The 16,952-nt window shown below is 38.6% G+C and overlaps 1 protein-coding gene across 9 annotated transcripts in view; it reads left to right on the forward strand.

The window, feature by feature from the left end:
• Positions 1-16,952, forward strand: part of cadpsb (Ca2+-dependent activator protein for secretion b) — a 60,113-nt gene that overhangs the window by 19,348 nt on the left and 23,813 nt on the right. For all 9 annotated transcript variants that reach the window (XM_062415518.1, XM_062415523.1, XM_062415517.1 and 6 more), the window contains exons 4-11: positions 7,806-7,886; positions 8,133-8,366; positions 9,851-9,972; positions 13,214-13,325; positions 14,461-14,600; positions 14,966-15,032; positions 15,530-15,638; positions 15,733-15,945. In XM_062415518.1, coding sequence (XP_062271502.1) covers positions 7,806-7,886; positions 8,133-8,366; positions 9,851-9,972; positions 13,214-13,325; positions 14,461-14,600; positions 14,966-15,032; positions 15,530-15,638; positions 15,733-15,945 — 1,078 coding nt within the window. The remainder of the gene's footprint in view (positions 1-7,805; positions 7,887-8,132; positions 8,367-9,850; positions 9,973-13,213; positions 13,326-14,460; positions 14,601-14,965; positions 15,033-15,529; positions 15,639-15,732; positions 15,946-16,952) is intronic.

Here is a 16,952-nt window from a genome sequence, read left to right on the forward strand (position 1 = left end):
TCAGAAGCCTACAGGTGATATGTCTTGGAGAGTTTTCACACTTGGCCCAAATACTTGACACTCACGCAAGATTCTTGTAAAACCTGGATTGATTGCCATGTTGGGTACACTATCAGATATTTCTGTCATACATTTGACTTTGTATTTTCTATTCAGAAACACATTTCAGTTTCAGCTATAGACCACAGCATCACATTTCTTTAAGGTTGACCTGAAACCTTTATTCGATGGTTTCCAAGACTGATCCTTTATCGATCTACTCTAAGCTTATTAAGTGGATGGGGTATTGCCCACAATATCACATTATATACACATTAAATGCAGTGTCTTATCAATATTAATAAAAAATTAATTCAGTCATGATGGGTATTGGAATCAGTATCCAGAAATAATAAGTTTGATCAGTGCACCCCTATCTCAGCATTTAACAGGAATTCACCTAAGACAGTGTTCTGAAAAAAGATACATTTTTCAAAAATGTAAAAACTGTTACTATTGTATATATATATATATATATATATATATATATAGTCACCACATTAACAATCTTGTAAAAATGTGTCAAAATAATTTTTGAAATTTGATGTTTGATCAGAAAAATGCTCAACAATAATCACCCATTTGTGATTCTTTCTGGTTTCTAAGGTTTACTTTAGATGTGTTTTGATTTATCATTGTTATATATGGCGTTATTTGTACATGTTTAAAGGTAGATATTTCTCAAGATACATCTAATGACACCAAGTCAGCAGTACTTCTTTGTAGGGGAGATATGTTGAGATTGCAGGCGGATAATAGTAGACACTGGGGTGCTTGTGTCAGACATAACTCCCTTCTCTTGCTGTCTTTAGTGCTTTACTGCTCTCTGTGGAGATGCTGAAAACAGCAGTAATGTATTCTTTCTTCAGGAGCTTGATTAAAAGTCTTATCACGGCAGGATTTCGAGCAAACCTCTGACACATTTACATCTACTCATTTAATGCATAAAGGCATACCCCTTCATTTCATTTAGGTCTAATGATCACACCTTTTGGATGCCAATAAAGGTTGCTGAGTTTCTATAGATCTGATGTCGTCCGATGCTTCTGTCAACAGTTACTAACATATAAATCTGAGCAGATGGCATGAGATGCTGTTAAACAAATTAGATTGTTCAGTATTGTTCAAATGTCTCTGTTGGCAAAGATCAATATAGGCTGTGTTCTGCAGTGTTCATTAGTTAGATGCTTCTAATGCTGTAGTGCAATACATCGCCATAGTCCCCAAATCCGCTGTGCATTTTTCCTCCCTAGCCTTTGAAGATGCTTAACCTAGTTTCTTACTGTATGTGCTGGCAGCAGAGCTGTTAGTATAGGGTCAGAAATCTGCATGCAGAACATAATACCATTTCCCTGAGCAGATCCCACTCAATACAGAGCTTCTGAAGAACAGTTGAACAATACGCCATCATAGAGACATGTATGCTGCAGAGAGAGAGTGTGTGTGCAGCCTCATACTATGTTGTAATGCAAAATTCTGACTATTACAGGTAAGGAAAATGCCAACGTTTGAAATGGTACAGATGTTTTTCAAATTGATAATTCATACAATGACATACCGCACACCTAGATGTCAGTAAATAGTTTGGAATTTACATAAGAAAATTAACATTTCTCTTTCTGTTTTTACTCCAGCTGCTCATCCAGCTGTTCTCTGAGTCTTTTATCATTTTATTTGCTGTTGTGATGAATATATTAGACGGTATTAATGGTGACTTTCAGCATCTTGTCAGTAAGCCACCAGCAGCCGTATATTGCCCTCAACTAAATGATAGAATCCTCACTAAAAAGGAGACGAGGCAATCTAGTCAGCATGGCTCAGGGCTGCTGGGATTTGATGAAAGGTTTTCATGGATTGGCTGGGATTCACAGGCCATCATTTTTTAGCTGTTATCACTGGGGATTTACATTTTTTGCTGTTACATCCAAATAATAGAAAGGAAGCACTGGCCTATTTCTGTATCATGCTGAAGTAAGAGCAGCCTCTGGAAATGACTAACAGACTGATTAGACTGGTAAGGCCAGCGGCTGCCCCAGCTAGACTCTGAGCATACTCAGCCCTAATGGCTGCAGTTATTTAGCTGTGATGACACCAAGCATGACCAAACCACTGAAAGAACACATGTTTGATGTCAAACCAGATAACTTTTATCAACTTCATATTGCTTTTCGTAACATTTTCTAAAATAAAAAGATTTAAGTTGACTTGGCTGTAGTATAACACTGTATTGAAAGCCCATTCAGTTACCTGAACATACAATATTATTTCAATAGAAATGGCCACAGAGATGTGCCGCTAAATCTATTCCTGCGTTGAGCTGCCACCACTACTTTCAAAACCTAGACCTTTCTAGACCTTTCTCATGGCTGATATTTTCACTTGTCAAACTCAGGCCCTGCTTTTACACAGGCTGGCTTAGTCCTAGTAAGCCAGGCCTTACTCGGACTCTACACTATAACAGGATTCATGAATTAGATTTATTTGTTGCACCTGTGCTTTTCAATTATGGCAACTGTAGAGGAAAAATGCTGTTATATGTATTTGTAGTATTATGTATTATAGAAAAAATTGCAAAATCATTACATTCATGACATTTAACAGTTTTTCATTAAACCTTGTCAAAGCATTTATGATCTTTATTATGACAACAGTTTTATGCTATTGTGTGTTCTGTGAGCAATAAAACCCACAGAACAAAATCATCTGAAACATCAAGTCATAATATAATATTAAATATATAAATATAAAATATAATAATAATTATCTCAACATGTTCTGTTGATGTTATTGTTTGTGACACAATTACACTTTATTGCCTTGTAAGAAGGGACCAGTGACCTAAGATTATTTGAACCTATCTCCAGTAATGTTACAAATCAACTTGCTTCAAAAGTGTTTCTTTATTATCTGTAATAATGTTATAAGTTTAAACAGTATATAAGTTGTACAGTTATACATGTGGCAGAAACAGAGCACCAAGTCCTAAGGGGAAAATATCTTGCTCTTTTGCAGTTTGCACAGTGTGTTTATCCCAACTCAAAAACAACTATCTGCATCTGAAATACTGATGAGTGTAGTGAGAGTGAAGAAAAACAATGAAGCTGTGGGCCTGGAATGATCTTTAGAGATGAGGAGATCTATAGATGAGTGTCTGAACCATTGTCATTATAAAATTATTAAACAATTAAACAATACCAAACAGCAAAATAAACCATTCTTTGTACTAGAATGAGGAACATGTCTCTTGATTCTAAGTTGATTAAGATGTTAGAAGTCAAGGCAGATTTGATTGTACTGTACACCCATGAGCACATATCCTAATCATCATGCCTTGCATGTAGCTACATTCACAGAAAACTTTTTTCACGCTGCACACTTTGCTTTAAAACACACACAAGCGCAATAGCAGAAACATGCTCACACATAGCAAGTCTAAATATAGACCAGCTGCTTCAACTCCTCCAGGTCCCTTTCAGCTCCGATCCAGCCCTGCCCACTCCTGTCTTTGTTCTTTACAAGAATCCGCCCCTGGCTGGGTGTGCTGTCTGTCATTAATGCCCCAGCATCCACCTGGGAATCTGTCATCAGCTGTGCTGTTAACTACCTGCCTTCTTCTGCTCCGTCACCTTTAACCTGCTGTCAGCTTAGCTAACACTGAGGCAGTGTCACCTTTATTTAGCTACAGTGCAGCTGTCAGCTTCAGTAACATAAAGAGAACTTACCTTTTAGCCAGTCTTATTTTTTTATGAGATTTCCTGTCCACCTATATCATAACTGTGGGCCATTGACAACAGTGACCTTTCAGTACTTGTAGGTCTGATAAGATTGGGGTGCTGTGGGGCTTAGTAGGGGGTGGCTATTGGTTCACCCAGACACTGACTGCCAGCTTTACTTTCACTCACTACTGTCAAGGGAGGGATAGGAATAATAGAAGAGACTGGCCCCATCCCCCTTCATATTATGTGCTTTAGAGAGTCACTCCTCTCATGTTAGCCATTTTGAAGATGAGCTGCAATCTGCACAAAGTCAAATTGAGCTGCAGCATCGGTTTCAGTTATGAAGTATTACTGAGGATTGTCTGTCCATATGAATTTAGGCCTGTGGTTTTATAGGAAGAGGTAGCACACAGACGAGGCAGTAAAAATGCAGAGTCAGACACCGACAGGCCAAGCTTCTGGTTTCCAGGCACTGACAGTTCTTTTGAGACTGTACAAGTCAGATGTCACTGGCACCGCAGTCCAGTAGTGCCCAGATTTCTGAGTGTTTTGACAGTCAGCGCGGGATCGCCAGCAGCAGGGGAACAGCAGCCTTTCAAGCACAGCTCAAGCAGGAATGCAATCAGTATCAGTCACAGTTATGGTTGTGGATGTGGATGAATCTGCTTTTCTAGTATTAGACATGACAATGAAGAAAAAAAATCCTGCTTGTGAGGCTTTCATAAAAGGATGCTCACCACTGTTTAAGTGCCACTGTGTAGCAGAACAGCACTGAGTACTACTGTACTGCAAGTGCAGACATTCTGCTGCAGCTGGTGGCAAAGTCTGATTATGTGCTCTACTAAACAAGAACTCTGGGTTATGTAGCATGGTGGCTGTTCAGTGGCCAGCACTGGTAATGCACTAGACTTGATGGTTTGCACTTACTGTTCTCCTTTTAAGATGCCATCTGGCGAACATCATTTCATAATGTACATCTCAGTGAACAAAATCAATTACAGAAAAAGGTATTGCAACTGCATTACTATTTTCTGTGAAATGCGTGTCATTATTTTTCCTCATCCATGTCCTGTGTTTTACTTGATCTCAGTCCGAGCCGTACAGCACCTCTCACTGGTGCCCCTCTTCCCTCATGTTAACAGCTGTACCTCAGCTTCAGCTCATTCTCTCTTTGAAAGGATTGCTGGAAGGGGCAAAGAATCAATATGGTAAAGCCTGAAAGACAAGACCTGTTAATGTAATAGGAGTGGGTGAAATACCATAAGGCACAGAGAGGTCAGCTCTGGCACACATCCCAGCAATAGGAAACCCAGGAGTTTAGAGCACTGTTTCACTGTTTCTTTAGAAGTGAAGTGTTTTCCAAGAGGAGATGTACGCGTCACTAAATTAAAACTGTTTGCACCACACACACTAGTTTTTACATAGAGGCTATTTCTTACAACATATTTACACATACTACTGACTACAAGGCTGTTGTGTATAAACTAGATGAATGAACTAACTGATAAAGATAATATAGTTTGCTAATATCTGACTTATTTACATCGTTCAATGGAATATGGCTGACATACCTCTCCAGATACTTTAAAAACACCCCCCCCCCCCGGCCCTAAATCTTAAATTACAAAAATGCCTACCAGTAACATTAGACTAAATTAACAAATACATTGGTTAGCTTGCCGTTTTCCCACTCCTATAGTAAAAAGCAAGAATAATACAAATTCTAAAACACACATTTCTCCAGGTATGCAGACCAGAGTGATTAGAGTTTTGAAATTTTCATTAGTTTTATTTTTATTTAGTTTTTCAGTTCGGATTTTGACTTCAGTTTAGTCTTAGTTTTATGAAAGTGAACCATTAACTTTACTCCACCCACAGCAGAGCTCACTAATTAGCACCTGGGGCTATAGCAAAAGCAACACTTTAAATAGTCTGCATTATTAGCCAGAACGAAGTTGTGTTAAATCCTTTTACAACACATAAAAACTCTTTTAAAAGAAGCTGAAAACATTTCTTTCTTTCTTTTTTAATCATTTTGAAGAAAACATATGTAGTATACACACAGTATTCTAAAACTGAATGAGCTTCATGTCAAAAATGTACTCCTTGAGTATCTCTTGAGGGTAAGGGGCACTGGTGAGGCAGTTTCAGTGGCTGGGGCCCTTGAGGCATTTTCATCTGTAGTTGGATGAGACTGTCCTGCTAGGGTCTGTACAAAGGGCTCTGCTGCCAAAAGATTTCAATTCTGGTGAGTGCAAAACAAATGAACCACTGGGGTTCACTAGGCAGGCTTCTGCTGCAGTAGCATCGAAGCTGCAACATGCAGAGTTGAGAATGCCAGCAAACTGATCTCTCAGAGACCACAGCAGCGCTTTAGCAACAGGCTTCAGAACAACAGTGGAGGAAATAGGTGTGCCTCCAGCTTTAAAAGACATTGCACAACATGAGGACTGACTGTCATTATGGAGCTGGTCAGTGTACACAGCAAAAGTACATTTGCAAAAGTAAAAAAAGAGTAAACAAAGATCATTTTAGCAGATTTTCAAGCTCAGTCACTTATGAGGAGTCTCATTTTATTTTCATTTAGTTTTAGTTAGTTTGACAAGTGTAAGTTTAAGCAGTTTTAGTTTTGTTTATATTTTGAGGAACTGACTAGTTTTAATTACGTTTTTATTTAATTTTAGTTTTTCAGGTATTAGGAGGAAAGCTTTGATTTGTAGAAGCTGAAAAGGATGAAATAATAATAATTTTATGAATATTAATTTTTTAATACTATAACAACACCAAGGTGAGATAAGGTTGATTTTAATTTTCACTGAAAACTCAGATATGTCTCCATTAGGCTCTTGCCCTCATTGAGGAAATGGTGTTGACTGGTGACTCATAGCGTCACATTTTACAATAATGAGCCGTTTTGGCTGAGAGAATAACTGAAGGATTGGGGCACACAGGAGCAGAGAAGAAGAAAAAGACATCAGCCCTCTCTTATTTCTTTTTATTGCAGCTAATATAAAACTCTCATTCATTATTGATGAGAGAGAGCTATGAATTTCTATGCTTTTCATTACTCCGGGGCAAAAACTAGGCTAACAGATGTCAGGCATCTTTTCCCGGAGTCAATATCATCCAATGCAGGCAGTTTTCAAACTTAAAAAAAAAACAACAACATTATCATAGGACTTGTCTCTGTATACCAAATGGTTTGGAATGGCTTTTTTGAGTCTTTTCTTTATCTCTGTGAATGTATTTCATTGTCTCAATTTACAGACATGTTCTTTGTTTATACCTTCCCTCTCTAAGCTTGACTGTTTCAGAGAGTTGACCTTTATTTCAGCTGATTGAAATCAACAAGAAAAGGAAAAATCCAGCTTGACACTTTCAAAAAGACCTCTCTGTAAACAGTGATTCATTCATGGTCTGTAGTGATGCAGCATGGTTCCTACAAGGGAGTGATGAATTGGGTTTTAGTTTTGATCTATTCAAATTTTCTGCCACACCATGCTGCTATGATGGCCTTTGTGAGCCTTTGTATTTTTGTATTCAGACTGTCTGTATGCGGTCGGTCTTATCAATGAACAGATTCATTTTGTCACAAGTTTGTCTTCTCAGTACGGCTGGAAATGTGTAATTATTTTTCCACCAAAAACTTTTTGTCAATTTAGTAACTGTCATTTAAATCTGGCTACACCTTACAGTTTGCATTAACCATTTGTGATTAATGTAAAAATGCAGTAGAGTATACAATAATGTCCATTCACGTCATCCATGCAATGGGTGATTCATGAGGAAATATATGTATTATGTTAATTTGAATATTAGAATATATATCATAATAAAAGGTAGAGGGCACAAAAGGTAGAATTACATGTACCAATATAGATAAGATGATTGTGTTGTATAACAGTATTGCTTGGATTTCTCATCCATCATGGTGAGCTAAATGAAGCTTGGAGATGTAGGTGACCTTTGACACTGACCCCTGGCTGTATTAAAGCATTGCACAGTGCCTTATGTGACCTCATTAACCTGCCTTTCTCTATTTATCAATAGCTGGACAACCTGGATGAGCAGGCTGCACAGATCAGAAGAGAGCTGGATGGTCGTCTTCAGATGGCCGACCAAATTGCCAGAGTGAGTCAGATTCTGCAAGGGACTTGGATTCTTAATATGCTTTGTTATATAGTTAATATTTTACTAATATGGTGTAACATGTGTAAACATCATAATGTGAGCTTCCACCCACAGAAAAAAATGGTGCTGTTTCTTTTTATGCCTTATAAATTTGTTATCCACCATCGGAAAATGGTGACACCTTCAATAAACTAGCTTTTATCTTCATCATGGTTGGTTGCTAAGTCTTTCCATTTCTGTCTACAGGGTGGAAAGTTCCCCAAATTTGTGTCTAAAGAGATGGAGGCCATGTACATTGAAGAGCTCAAGTCTTCAGTGAATCAGCTGATGGCTAATCTGGAGAGCATGCCCGTGTCCAAAGGTGGGGAGTTCAAACTCCAGAAGATGAAGCGGGGCCACAATACCTCCATCATCGACATGGGCCAGGAGGACGAGAACACACTGTCCAAGTCTGATGTGGTTCTGTCCTTCACTTTGGAGGTACAGTTCATTTAGAATGAGACTTGATATGAATTTAAAATCATAGACACAAGTTTTAGCCTAAACCACAACTCATAAACCAGAGCTGTCATATACTACTTGTCTGCTGCAGACTAAGTATAGAAACAGACAGCAGACCTGTTCGCGGGATGGAACAGACGCTATGTGAATAACAGATTGACACACATTTACACACACACACACACACACACACACACACACACACACACACACACACACACACACACACACACACACACACACACACACACACACACACACACACACACACACAAACCCTTTTACCTGCTCCTTAACGGGGAATGTGAGTCATCTTGTTATCAGAACACCACAGAAAACCACAGAACAGGAGGGCAATCACACCTCATTCCCTATGATGCAGTGCTATTTCAGAACCAGGAAGTACATGGTGTGCAAAGAATATGACACTTTTTTCTGCTCCTTAACACGGGCGTGGGTGTACCATTGTGGATTTTGAATGTTGAAATTATATGCACAACAGCGACAATTAGCTATTTGTGTGGGGTGGCAATCCCACAGTGCTTTTGTAAAACCTAATTTATTCAAGTCTGTTTACTTTCCAAGTGGTTGGCTGCTGCAGCTGTCAGGAGTCCTCCAGAAATCCACCAAGTAGATCTTATGAGAATTAAGTTGGAATATGCTGTAATATGGAATGAATCTCTCAGTATTTTTGATCCCTGTGGTTAAGAGACTTGAATGTTTTGTATAGTCCCTTTCTTGTAGTGAAAAAGGATTTTAAATCACTGTAAACATGTAAGTTATTTTAAATAATCCATAATTTAATTCTGAATATTCACAATATTCTTTTTTCAACTGTTTGACAAGATGCTGTTTTTTGTCATCTACTTAAAATACAAATAGTATTGTATTTTTTTATATTGTTATTGTTATTATTATTACTGTTATTATTTATTGGTGTCAAACCAAGTATGCATCTATAGGATGCAATGGAAAAATTGTATTTAAACTGTGACAGAATATATTCAAACCCTGAAGTCATGTGTGGATGTGTTGAATACTTTAATTCAGAGTGGATAGCGTTTTGCTTTTGGTTTTCCCACTAGAAATGTAATAGTTACTCCTGGTAGTGTTAGCACTACATTATATTCACTGAACTATTAAAGATTAGGAATAGATTGAATGTGGTACATAGATTATGCCTACAAGCTGTTCTGATGTTAGAAAGTTCAACTTTATACTAAGGGGGGCTATCATTTTTATTGACAGTGCCTGTAGAAAATCAGTTAAGATCTATATTTTAATAATACGAGGGCACCAGCTGCAAGTGTAAACTGTGCCTCAGATAATATTTCTAAAATATCTATCAAGCTGGAAGGATTTTCCGCCTGCACATGTGCTGTTGACTTTTCGCTCTATGACCTCTTTCAAGAAATGAATCACTCCTCGTCTACAGCCTTCAGTCAGATGTCTGTGCTTCCCAGGTGGTGATCATGGAAGTGGTGGGGCTGAAGTCTCTGGCTCCCAATAGGATTGTTTACTGCACCATGGAGGTGGAGGGAGGCGAGAAACTCCAGACCGACCAAGCAGAAGCATCCAAGCCAACGTAAGAGTCTGAGCATGCAACCACACACACTCATGCACACCTTTCTTATGTTTTCTATGCCGCATTGTATACTTTTAAATTTTACCCACATTCCAAACAACAACAAACAACAACTGGCAGCATTATTTTTTCTGAATGTTTTTTCATTTGAACAGTCATTTAACAATTTAATGGTTTTGGGTGTTCTGGATAATATAAATTCAAGCATTTGAGTTCATGTCTGAACATTTGTTCAATATTTTGTATCTTTTTCTACATTTTATTTTTTTGCACAGCCAGTAAAATAACTACTGGCACTAGACAGGGAAGGCTTTTAAATTATTTATTTTATTCAAAGGGAAAATGTAATGTCAATAATTTAACACTCTTCATTTTACACTTGAACTGTTGAGATACTGTCTCATTCTTTTATTGATCTTTGGTGGATGGTGGCTGTAAAGCAAAATTTCACTTCACCTCTGCAGAGGAATATGCTCTTGTAGTTATACAAAATGTACTTTTACCCTAACCTGCACTTAAGGAAATATAGGTTAAATAGACATTTAGTGTTGCACTTTGATGATCCTCTGCAACAGACACCTAAATCTGTGTGGAAACACACCTTTACTGGGTTTTGTTGAAGCTGTTTGAGTCATGCATGATTCACAGCTGAACCCAAAAACCTTCCTGATGGGGTGATGTCTGACTCAGACGATCAAGGTGTGTAATCCGACAGTACATCAAACAAAAAGTCAAATGTCATAGTTTGTAAATGTCTTTCCGCACTTTGAAAATCCTGACAGTTATACATTTTGTTGCCTCACTTCTTATTATGCTAGTTCATTATGCTATTCATTTATAATGATGATGATATACTATAGTGCAGATTAATCTTCTAATTATATCTTTTTTTATCTCATTAACCAGTATTGCACAGCACAGGATACAAGAGAAAGTGTCCATGAAACATTCATGCAAATATGAGCTATTTTAAGGCCCAAATGTCTTTCTCTGATCTCCCTAATTCAAGAGCCATTTTATGAAGAGAGTATGAGAGAGATGGAGGGACATGAATGAGAGAAGGGATTAGAGAAGAACAAGGCAAGGGTAGTGTGTGTGTGTGTGTGTGTGTGTGTGTGTGTGTGTGTGTGTGCGCGTGCACGTGTGGGAGGTGGTTTTGTACATACGGAAAAAAACACCAACGCACATGAAATAAAGGCATTAATGTACACTGAAGGATATTTGCATACAGTAATTGCTTGTATTCCATAGCTGTATGTTCAGACCATCATCCAACTCTCTATTTAAGAGTGTGTTTATTTGATGTAGGTGCCCTGATTAGCCTGGGAGCCTGACGAATCTGCCAAACTCATGTTTTATTTGCTCTGGCAGATTTGCGTATTAGTCTGGCAGTGTCATAGGCCTTGGATTTATCCACAAGGTCACCTTCATGCCAGTACAATAGTACCATCTGAAATCAACACAGCTCAGCACTGGCTTCTTACTGTCAGTCAGCAGCATCTCTGCTCTGCACATATTAGAACTCCAGATTCTTTCTGCACATTAAGTTGCAATTAATTATGAATTCTTGAAATGTTTACAAGAAAAGCAGCTTCCCAAGGTTGGAAATTGACACCTTACTGTATACTCCATATATCACTACAGGTGATGGATTTGAATTATATTACTGAGACTACACACAGCAGCAAAGCATGCTGGCAGCCTCAGATAGCAGTAAGAGGTAACAAAAGCCCATATATGTTGTGTAACATGATTACAGTGAACTGCATTCTCCCCATGTCTTTCTTTCTTTCTGTTAATCCGTTAGGCTTGTGAAGGCGTAGCTGGTGATGAGATTTAGTCATTAATAGTGGAGGTTCAGATTGTTTAAGTCTGTTTTATAATAATATTTACATGCCAATATTCTGCATATGCTTAAAGCAATGTTAGTAGCAAATAGATTCATTCTTGAAGCAATTTCATGTTAGGTGACAGGAGACAAAACTCACACTATGGTTGTGTGCAAAAGCTAATATGAAGCTTCAGCAGTCTGAGTTAGACAGACCAAGGGGGTCTTTTTAGTTCCAATTTTCCTGTTTGTGTTACCATCTCTCCACCATGGCTCTATAAGATCGTTTGATTTGAACTCATGTTGAAGCTTCATATTGTCTTCACCTGAACTGTAGACATTATTTTTACACAGAATAAACACTGGATTTTGTCCCCTATTACTTACATTGAAATCACATTGGAAAGGGATCTATTTCAACAGCCAAAACCTGTTTCAGTGACCATTTTGCCATTGGCATTGACTTTTGTTTAAAGAGAGACTTGTAAAAAAACAAACCCAAAAAACCCCTTCAGGTTTAAATTAATCAAATTTTGAGACTGGAGTCTTTTTCTTTTCATGTTTTTGTGGTTTCAGTCTCTCTCTCTCTCTCTCTCTCTCTCTCTCTCTCTCTCTCCCCCCCCCCCCCCCCCAGTATAAAGACATGAAAGCCCAGTGGACTGGAGACTCAGTGTCACTGTGATATGAGTGTGTGTTTGTTAATATAATTTATTTTCTCATTTTCTATGCTTTTTATGCATTTTTATTCTAAAGTGCTTGGAAGATACTTTAAAAATAAATTGTCCTGCTTTGGAGACATATTTGTGATAAGAGTTGAATAAATACCGTAGGCTTGACAGCTAAAGTTAAATTTAGCCAGTCTCTCTGATTCTATCTGTTGCTGACCCATGGAATAATTTTGGCTGATAAGATGGGTTTTTAGTTATATAAAAATCTGACCAAGAGCAGCTTTAAAGATGTCTGTGGTTTTATCCTGACTATGACACACAGTACGTAGATCTGTGCGACTCTGTAGTATTTCTTCTTTTAAAGGCTACCAGCCTGTCAGCCATCATCTTTCTTCTGTGATAAACAAATATACTGCAGTGTGTGTGTGTCTATAAACAATAGATAGATATTCTACCCTCTGTTGTGTACTGAATTAAAGTAACTCATTATCTATCTCAAAACAGTGATTTAATTTAATTGATTGCTGTATAATTTGTCATAATATTATGGTGTTTAGTGATATTTCTATCTAATTCTAGGTAAAAAATGCTGAGAAGTTGAAATCACTCTTGGAGACTTTATCTTTTATTGACAAGTAATAGCCGTTGACAGTGATTGCTGGAGATGAAGTCATTGTATGAGATCACCATGCTATCGTGCTGTCAGGGGAGCTAACCTCTGGAGTGTCTTTGTTGTGTCTTTCAGCTGGGGGACCCAAGGGGACTTCACCACCACACACCCTCTGCCTGCTGTCAAGGTGAAACTGTTTACAGAGAGCACAGGGGTGCTGGCACTGGAGGACAAAGAGCTGGGCAGGGTAACACTTCTGTTTTATTTACTGCACTATTTTTATCAACACAGATTGCTCCAGTCCCAACACAGCTATGGGAACACTGTAATTATTCAGAACTTGAATTAAACACTGAATTATTTCACTTGAGCACAAAATGAGCACTCATATTTTGTACAATATTCAGCTTCAGTGGATGATAAAATGAACACATCTTATAACTTTGTTCTCTATGTAGCTAAAATATCCAGTTTGAGTATATTTGAAGCCAGCAATAAGCAGTGAGTAAAGTGATATTCAGATTTTAATAGGTTACCTGCGTATTATCTTTAGATTTTTGCGAGTAAACCAAGAAATAGAAGTCATCACACTGAAAAAATCTTTTGCACACAGAAACACTTCCTAGGTCTTATTTGAGCCTTTTTGTAAGTATCGGAAGATGGAACATCAAATTGTGTGTGTGTGTGTGTGTGTGTGTGTGTGTGTGTGTGTGTGTGTGCTTGCAGCAAACACTTGTCTTGTTGATACTTTCACAGTATGCTTGTGTTCACCGGAGTAAATTGCACTGCTCTGTATATCTACAATTCTCGTTAGATAAAAGCAGACTAACTAAAATCATTTTCTAGCAACAGAATTTCAATCTTGAATCATGAATTCTTGAGTATCACCGACTCAAATGTAGAAAGAAAAGAAACATGTCTCAGCACTTTCCTGTTGTGTGTCACAGTGTGTAAGGTTACTGTGATTGATGGTTAAGTAAGGTGGTTTGCGTTCAGGCAGCGGCTCCTCATACAGTACGTCCCTGTAGTGGCAGTGACCTTGGCAGTGACAAGGCTCTTTGATCTCCCACTGCAGCAGCGTTGGCAGGAAAAGCAGGCTTCCTCAAAGCTCTTTAACTCAGCAAAGAGAGATTAGGCCTCCTCTTCAGGGAGGCAGAGCAAAGCGCTGTTCTGTCTCTCTGCCCTGACTCACTTTATTCTTTCGTTTTCAAAACATATGAAACACTCACACAAACACAAATACATAATTGCTAGTCATTGCGAACACAATGACTGGTGTTGCTGAATGTTGCGCAGGATGAGATAAAAGATTCACCTCCAGTTTATCAGCGCTGATATTCATGAAGTCTTAACTTTTTGTGGTCCTTTTTGTCTGGGTGCAGGTTGTTCTCCACCCTACTCCTAACAGCCCCAAGCAGTCAGAGCTCCATAAGATGACTGTGACCAAGGCTTGCCCCGACCAAGATCTAAAGATCAAACTGGCCATTCGTATGGACAAACCACAGAACATGAAACATTGCGGGTAAGAGACACGCTGCCAAGTAGGCCATGTAGTGATGTTCCTGTGTGCCTTTCACTTTCCATGTCTTTCTTATAGAACTCCAGCCCTCTCAGCTCCTTGGCCTCATTTCTAGTCACTACCACGGAAAAATACTGTGAAGTGCACTACTCCCTCTGGTGGATACCAGTATGAACTTTAGGGTTACTTTTTAAATTAGGAGCTGCCAAAAAACTAAAAATATTAAAACAACATTAACAGTAATATTACATTTGTATAACCATTATGATATGATGGATTACATTTTTAAAATATCTGTAGAAAATCACATAATAAACTGTTTCTGTGTCTGGGTTTTGTCTCTTTTTGTGTGTGTAATATTTTGACAGGTATCTGTGGGCTTTTGGGAAGAATGTTTGGAAGCGCTGGAAGAAGCGTTTCTTTGTCCTTGTGCAGGTAAGTTATTATAAAAGTAAAACAGTATTCAGCCAAACTGAGATAACACTGACTCTCTTAGATGAAGTCTTTGCTGTTTGAGGTTTTTAGCCTTAAGATCCCCTCCAGCCATGTTTTAAGATGTAAATGAAGTACTCTACTTTGAATAATAATTTGTGTCTGAATATTCTTTCCACAAAAAAGTTCAATTATCTTGTTAAAATCCTTAAAATGTCATCTCCTCCTTCTCCTTCATTAAAAAATCCAGAATCTCTGAATATGCAAATGTTTTTCATTTCAAAAGTGCTTCAAAAATGCTTGACATAAGATGTCTCCTCCAAAGACCATAAAGTCAGTTTATATAACACTAACATGCAGGGGAAAAGGACATTTGTTCAAATGTGTTGACTGTTCATTTTGACACTAAGAGTCATTGATCCATTACTTTACTTTTTTACTGAGGACAATACAGTATTCAAAAGCATGTTGAGGTGATGGCTAATCTTTTTTTTCCGTAGGTGAGTCAGTATACATTCGCCATGTGCAGCTACAGAGAGAAAAAATCTGAACCGCAGGAGCTTCTCCAGCTGGATGGATATACTGTGGACTACAGTGACCCCCAGCCAGGTGAGATGGCATATCTACATGTTGTACAACAGCTACATGTGCACACATGATGTAAATAACTAGCTACTTGTCTATAAATGTTCTGTTGTCTCAGGCTTGGATGGTGGCAGGGCTTTCTTCAATGCAGTGAAGGAAGGCGACACTGTGATCTTTGCCAGCGATGATGAGCAGGACCGCATCCTGTGGGTCCAGGCCATGTATCGTGCCACTGGCCAGTCTCACAAGCCTGTCCCACCCACTCAGGTCCAGAAACTTAACTCCAAAGGGGGTGCCTCAGCCCAAATGGATGCTCCCATTTCTCAGTTCTGTAAGTAGCCTGAAACACAACATGGTCACTTAAGCAAAAAGCAAATTTCATTCACAAAGCAGTGAAAGCTCTAACCCATAAGTGTCTCACGCCATGCGCTCCACACAGCAGTCACAAACGTACTGGTAGAACTAACACACAAGCACGCACACACATGCCTTGATCTCTCACAGATCCCTCCAGCATCTGATGGACTTCCACTCATCGTCACCACTCACACAGTGTTAAATGGTGCAATCCCATGCTACTCCATCAGTCTGTTCACAAGGAACAAACAACCTGAAAAAAGACTTTGTCATACAGCAGCAGCATGAAAGCTTTGTCTAAAAATGAAATAGGTCACCACATATGAGATTTGAACTTTCAAGCCTGCTGGGGTTGAATTCAGACTGTCAGTGCCAGAGAGTGCTGCTCTTGTCCTAACCACAGGCCGTTTTTAATTCAGTCGTAGCTCTAGTGGGCAGCTGTGAAGGCAGCTCTCTGAGACAGTTCTCAGATGGTTCCCTTGTCACTGATAGACGGCCAAGCCCAATATCGCAAAAGTTTTAACCAGTTTGTCACTGTACTTCCACCTCTAAGCAGCCACAGGTCAGGTAGCAAAGTGAAGGTAAGACTGTTTAAAGTAGTGTGGCATCTGTACCAACTTCTGTTGTAACTGTCTCTTGTGTCCCCCCTCATTAAAGAAGGGAAAAATATATATTTTTTCAAAGTACCACCATAAATTCTGCCAGCAACATTTTCTCCATATGATCTGTACTCCAGTTGGTTTTTGGCCTATTCTGTCAATTATTTTCTTGTTTGATTCTAGACCAGAAGTTCAAATTAGCCAATCTTTGCCCATAACAACACTAACATAGACCCTTCTGACCTACTGAACTTAATGAGACATACTGCTTAACAATCCACAATAATAGATCCTGCTATTCAGAACAAAACTTTTTTGTGTGCATCTTTTGACTCAATAGAATTATTTCTTTTCCAACTCTAATAAAGATTTTTTTTCTTAG

The sequence above is a fragment of the Scomber scombrus genome, chromosome 3 (assembly GCF_963691925.1).
Source record: "Scomber scombrus chromosome 3, fScoSco1.1, whole genome shotgun sequence".
In the NCBI taxonomy this organism is placed as follows: Eukaryota; Metazoa; Chordata; class Actinopteri; order Scombriformes; family Scombridae; genus Scomber; species Scomber scombrus.